General features: G+C 66.0%; 1 protein-coding gene across 1 annotated transcript in view; it reads right to left on the reverse strand.

The window, feature by feature from the left end:
- Positions 1 to 477: 477 nt before the first annotated feature.
- CDH4 (cadherin 4) overlaps positions 478 to 6,405 on the reverse strand; it is a 288,289-nt gene continuing 282,361 nt past the window's right edge. Inside the window, exons 12-16 of the mRNA XM_030887496.2 lie at positions 5,572 to 5,805; positions 4,874 to 5,107; positions 4,378 to 4,517; positions 3,576 to 3,740; positions 478 to 2,401 (exon numbers count right to left, since the gene is read on the reverse strand). Of these exons, the coding sequence (XP_030743356.2) occupies positions 2,195 to 2,401; positions 3,576 to 3,740; positions 4,378 to 4,517; positions 4,874 to 5,107; positions 5,572 to 5,805 (980 nt within the window). The 3' untranslated portion in view covers positions 478 to 2,194. The remainder of the gene's footprint in view (positions 2,402 to 3,575; positions 3,741 to 4,377; positions 4,518 to 4,873; positions 5,108 to 5,571; positions 5,806 to 6,405) is intronic.

Genomic DNA, 6,405 nt, shown 5'->3' on the forward strand with positions numbered 1-6,405 from the left:
CCGGACAGCCCACATCCCTAAGAGATTGCAGCAGCCTGCCCCCACCCCCGCCGGGCGCTGGCCACCGGTGTGTTGCCCACAGGCTGTAGGAGGTGACATGGACACCGAATGCACCATCTGCTAACGGGGGTGGGGGATGAGCCAGGGGTGGCCTGGGAGGAGGGGGGCTTCACCTCCCTGGCCCTTGTGTAGCCCTGGACAGGAGGGGAGGGGTCGTGGTGAGTTTTCTAGAAGGCCCATGGTGTCCCTGGCTGTAACGGGGACACAGAGGGTGACATCACGCGAGGGGTAGGTGGGGCCCAGGACAGCAGAAGCCCCCAGCCCCCTGAGAGTCCAGGGTCTGGTGTCGGATACCAATGTCCTGAGAGGGCGGGGACATATCCCAGGACAGCCCAGGGGTCAAAGGATGCGGGTTCCAGAGAAGAGTCCCCTCACCGCCCCCGCCACCCCCCCTGCCCCCATCCCCACAGAGTCCTCAGGCTGGGACACAGGGAAGGGTCACCCTCCCTCTACAGTGCATTCTCACAGGGGGCCCGCTGCAGGGGGTCCGGTGGTTTGCATAGCGGGGACCCACCAGCCTCCACCCCCCACCCCCCCTCTGGGGTCCTGCATAGTGGGAGCACAGGGCCCAGCACTGGGTGCTGGCCACCCTGTGCAGCCACAGGTCCACTCTTGAGTGTGTCCTAGAGTGCCAGGCTGGACACCAGCTCCGTTTGGCTTCTAAGGAGCTGGGGCAGGGGCTGGCGATGGGGGAGGGTAGGCTGTGCCCAGGAGGGTGGCCCAGGGCCTGGGAGGGGTGGACCCCGGTCTGGGACAGAATGGGGAGCTGGCCTCTGTGGCCACACTGGCCGCTGGGAAGGAGCATGTGGGCGGGGCTCCTGGGGCTTGGCCCTCAGATATTCTAGCTCTCCTGGGGGCTGATGCCAGCTCATGCCCAGGCCCAGGCCCCACCCCTTGACTTGGGGCCCTGTTGCTACTGGCCTGGGTGAACTGCTGAGCCTGGTAGATGCAGGCACCCTGGTGGGGGCCTGCTGTGATCACGATGCCCTGCAGTCCCTGCAGACACTGCCCCAGGCATGGGCAGTCACGGGCCTTCCTCCCGGGGGCCTGCCAGCGTCTTCCTTGGTTCAGGGGGCACCCATCCAGGAGCAGTGGCTGTGGATGACAATGCACAGCCGTCGGGCAAAGCCTGAGATCCCCCAGTGTCAGCCCAGGTGTCTGGGCTGGGCCAGGGCCAGCGGTCCCCCTTCCAAGAGACCTAGTGACGGTGCTACTCATGCCTTGAGGGATGGGGCGCCTCTGTGTGGCCCTCTGACTCCGGCCTGGGGGTTGGGAGTGGGGTGTGGTGGTGTTGGAAGGGGCTGACTGGTGTTGGCCAGGAGTAGCATGGGTGGGGGGCAGCTGAGATGCTGAGACTATGTACTCCCTGGGCCAATGGGGGTGTGTGTGTCTGGGTGGCATCTGGGATGACTGTCAGACTGAAGGAGGACTCAGATTGGCTGAGAGGAGCCTGAAGCCAGGGTGGAGTTGGAGAAGAGATGAGGAGCTCCTAGGGCGGTTGCTTGGGCTCCCCTTAGTCCCCCAATTCCCAAGGCGGTCACATGCACGGCTCCGGGGGCCTTTGCTGCCAGACACAGAGCTCAGCCTCCACTCCCGACCTTGATGTGCCCCCAACCACCACCCCCGGGCGCCCGCAGAGCATGCTCTCAGGAGACGCCGCTGGAGGTGCTGGGCCGCAAGGGCCCAAGAGGGACAGCCTGAATGGGCCCAGGCGCATTACCCTTGGTGGGCTTGCCCACTGTGTTCTTACTAAAGGACCAACACACGCGCACATACACACACAACCCCCCACAAAACCACCCATGCTGCCTTCCTCCAGGTGCGCTGCAGGGCTGGGGCTGGTGCGAGGGCGTCTGCCACGGGCGGGGTGCGGTGGGGTGCGGAGGCCTGGTCTGTCTGTGAGTTTGTCACTCCTGAGTTTGAGGGGTCGGACAGTGTACCAAAAGGCACTTGCATTTTGTAAAAAGAGTGCTTCTGTTCTAAGAAATTCAAGTGGAGCCCGTGCCTCCGCTCTCGTCTGGGGCCACGCGGCCCGCGGGCGGGCAGGTGGGGCTCCGGACAGCACTGGGCGCACCGCCGCCAGCCCCCCTCCGGCGTCCGGCACGGCCCAGGCGGGCGGCCCGAGGCTGTGCGGTCACTCGTCCTCGCCGCCCCCGTACATGTCCGCCAGCTTCTTGAACCTGGGCCCCCAGTCGTTCAGGTAGTCGTAGTCCTGGTCCCCGGAGCTGGACGAGTTCAGGGAGCTGACGGAGCCCGCCGTGGAGCCGCTGCCCTCGTAGTCGAAGACCAGGAGGGAGTCGTACGGGGGTGCCGTGGGGTCGTTGTCGGCGGCGCGGAGGCCCTGGTCAGAGACACCGGTCAGGGGTGGGGTCGGACGGGCAGGAAGGGGCATCAGGGGAGGGGCTGGCAATGGTGCTCGGTGCGCGCGCCCGCAGAGAAGGGAACACAGTTCAGGGAGCAAAGGGGAGAGAACGACGGAAACAGTGGGAGAATGCTGGACAGCTGGACGCAGCAGATGGAGAGGCCAGCGGTGGTGACAGGAAACACTAGGAGGGAAGGGGACTGGGCTGTCCGAGGATGGGGCGGGGCTTGAGGATGGGGCGGGGCCTGAGAATAGGGCGGGGCCGTGTGGGGCAGGGCTTGAGGATGGGGCGGGGCCTGTGGGGCGGGGCCCGGGGATGGAAGGAGCCACGTGGGGCAGGGCTTGGTGATGGGCGGGGCCGTGTAGGATGGGGCGGGGCCTGGGGTTGGAAGAGGGTCCATGTGGGGCTGTGGGCGGAGGGGCGGGGCCACAGGCCTCTGCCTGAGCGGTGGGCGTGGCTTCACCCCTGTCCACGTTGCTCCTGTCCACCTCAGGGACAGGTGTGGGCGGCTAAGGAGAACTCCACCCCAGCCCCGAAACTTTAGCCTTTCAGGTGCGAGTCCCCAGTTCACTGGGACAGGAGCCACATGGCTCTGGAGACTGCGCCACACCGCAGGAGCGCCGGAGCCAGCCAGCTGGGACCTGGGCACGTCTGCCCCCCACCTGCTGGCCGGGCCCTGGCTCCACAGGCGGACTAGCGGTGCCCCTCAGCACTGGAGAGCCCCCTCTCTTGAGAGAGCCAGGGCAGTGCTTCACCCTGTGTGTGTGTGGTCAGAGAGGGGCCAGCACAGAGAGGCCACCCGTGTGACCGGGCTCGCTGCCATCATCCTTCCTGGGGGCAAGTGTCTTGGGTTGCCTGTCCTGCTGGGAGCCCAGGGCCTTGGACAGACTGGCGGGGAGGGGCTCTGTGCAGCCCGAGGGGAGGAGTCTTGGCCTAATGGTGGAATCTCAGACAGAGGTGGGTGCCGGGGGCGGGGGGAGTGGGGGTGTTCCTGGACCCATGGGGCACCTCAGTGCCAGCCCTGCCTGGAAGGTGACAGTGCCAGTCTGTACCTGCCAGCGCCCTCCTGGGTGGGGGAGCCTGGGGTGGGGACTGTCGCCCGGGGTGGCTTGGTGCTTGGGCACCCTGCTCAGGCCCATCCTGGGTACCCACCTCGTTGATGAAGTTGCCGATGTCCCCGGGGTGGGGCACCACGGGCCTGGCTGGGTACTGGGGCTCTGCCCCCACAGGCCTCTCGTCCACCCGCCGGACCCCGGGGGCCTTGCTGAGCACGTGCTCCATGGTCTCCGGCTGCTGGAGCTGGCTGAGGTCGTAGTCCTGCCGAGTGGGGGTGGGCAGTGAGGAGGCCTCTCCCAGGTGCTCACCCCCTGGACCCAGCCCGCCCCACTGGGAGTCAGTTGGATGGGGAGGCATGGTGAAGGCTCACATTGCTGTCTGGCTGGGAGGAGCAGGAGCCCAGGGCCAGGCTGCATCCTGGGGATGTGACTGTGGGTGGAGAACCAAGGACTGGGTGCCCACGTGTGACATGGGTGGCCTGTGCTGGTGGTGGTGTGGCCCCCATTGGTGGTGTGTCCCAGTGGGCAGCGTGGCCACCATGGGCATGTTACCCCATGGGTGCTGTGGCCCCCATGGGCATGGACCCCAGGGATGGTGGGGCCCCATGGGTAGTGTGGCCCCTGTGGGCATGTGACCCTGTGGGCATGGACCTAGTGGGCGGTGTGGCCCCTGTGCACATGGACCTAGTGGGCGGTGTGGCTCCTGGGGGCATGGACCCCATGGGCGGTGTGGCCCCTGTGGGCATGTGACCCCATGGGCATGGGCCCAGTGGGTGGTGTGGCCCGTGTGCATGGACTCCGTGGGTCGCATGGCCCCAGTGGTCATGGACCCGGTGAGAGGCGTGGCTCATGGGCAGTGTGTCCCCCGTGGGTGCCGCAGACTGCGGCGGCATGCTCACCTGGTCCTCCTCGCCGCCACCCTCCTCATCGTACTTGAGGATGTTGTCACGCACGTCGTCCTCAGGGTCGATGAGCAGCTGCTTGGTGTGGCGCTCCCTCTCCCGCCGCTTCATCCACACCACGAAGAGCAGGACCATGGCTGCGGGCACGCGGGCCATGAGCCGCTGCACACGCGCACACACGCATGGCCCTGTGTATGCAGGTGCGCGTGTGCATGTGTGTGGACACGTGCCTGTGTGTGCTCCTGACGCACACAGGTGCTTGTACAGGTACAAGCGCACACGTGTCCACATATGTGGTGGAGTGCGCTCACCTGTGTGTGCATGTGCAGGGTGCGCGCGGACGCTCACCTGTATGTGCATGTGCATGTGCGGGGCGTGCACGGACCACCCTGTGTGTGCTGTGGTTGCTGAGACGGGCTTTGCTGGGATACTGGTACTGACTCTAGCCCCACCCCCTGTGTCCGCGGCCCCCGCCCCGGCTGCCGGCGCTCACTCAGCAGGATGACGATGCAGATGAGGATGGCCGCAATGGCCCCGGTGCCCAGGCCGGCTGCTGCCACGGCGCCCACGGTGGTGCAGTCGCCGTTCTCGTCACAGGGACACACCTTGACCTTGATGACAGACGTGTTGGACAGCGGCGGGTTCCCGGAGTCGGTGACCATGATGGGCACGTCGTACATGCCCGCCTCCAGGTACAGGATGCGCAGGCTGAGCTGGGCATAGTCACCTGGCCGGAGCGAGAGGGGCGGCATGGACACTGCACACCCGGATGAGGAGGAGACACGCACACCACACCCACAGCACACGCTGACAACACTACACACAGACATACAACACCCCCACCCCCACCCCCACCACCGTCGGCAGCACCATGAGCCACCAGGAGGCGGCGGCAGGGGCCAGGGTGTGGAGTTAGGGCACCCCACGGGAAGAAAGGCGGGGAGATAGTGAGCCTGGTCCCAGGAGCCCTGGGAGAGGGTGCAGTGGTCTCTGCCTGTCAAGGGGGCAAGAATGCCTGTGCCCACGGAGATGGCCGGTGGTGGAGGGTGGGCCTGGGCTCTGCTCCCGTTAGAGGGTGGACCCCGTTGGGTTGGGCCACATCTGAGAGGGGAGGACCGGCCCAGGTGATGTCCGTGTACACGTGCTGTGCCACCAGCTTCTGGCTCTCGGGTGGGCCACGCCGCTGCTCACCGTTGAGGCGGGTGACGGTCCAGTTCCTGCGCACGGCGGTCGGCACAAAAGGCAGCTCGAAGACGTAGGGCCCGACGTTGGGGTCGATGTCGGCGTCGGCCGCCGTGATGTTGACGGTGTGGAGGCCTGGCTGCTCGCAGACCTGCGCCTCTGTGGGCAGCAGCTCGGGGGCGTGGTCGTTGGTGTCGATGAGGTAGATCCGCAGCGTCCCCGTGCCGCTGGCCGGGGGGCTTCCTGCGGGGACGGCATGCTTGGTTCCCACGGCCCACCACAGGACAGGCGCATGGGCTCGGACACGGACACACACGGGACACACAGCCCCACACAGCATAGACACAGACATACAGCCCCACACAGGACAGACAAACGGACACACAGCCACACACGGACACAGAGCGCCACACAGGACAGCCCCACAGACACACAGCCCCACACAGGACAGACACATGGACACAGCCTCACACAGTACAGACACACGGACATACAGCCTCACATAGGACAGCCCCACAGACACACAGCTCCACGCAGGATAGGCACACAGACACACAGCCCCACACAGGACAGACACATGGACACACAGCCTCACACAGTACAGACACACGGACACACAGCCTCACACAGGACAGCCCCACAGACACACAGCTCCACGCAGGATAGGCACACAGACACACAGCCCCACACAGGACAGGCACACGGACACAGCCCCACAAAGGACAGGCACATGGACATAGCCCCACACAAGACAGACACACGGACACACAGCCCCACACAGTACAGACACATGGACACACAGCCTCACACAGGACAGACACATGGACACACAGCCCCACACAG

The sequence above is a fragment of the Echinops telfairi genome, unplaced genomic scaffold (assembly GCF_000313985.2).
Source record: "Echinops telfairi isolate 266 unplaced genomic scaffold, ASM31398v2 ScPeMD7_7414;HRSCAF=8452, whole genome shotgun sequence".
Lineage (NCBI taxonomy): Eukaryota > Metazoa > Chordata > Mammalia > Afrosoricida > Tenrecidae > Echinops > Echinops telfairi.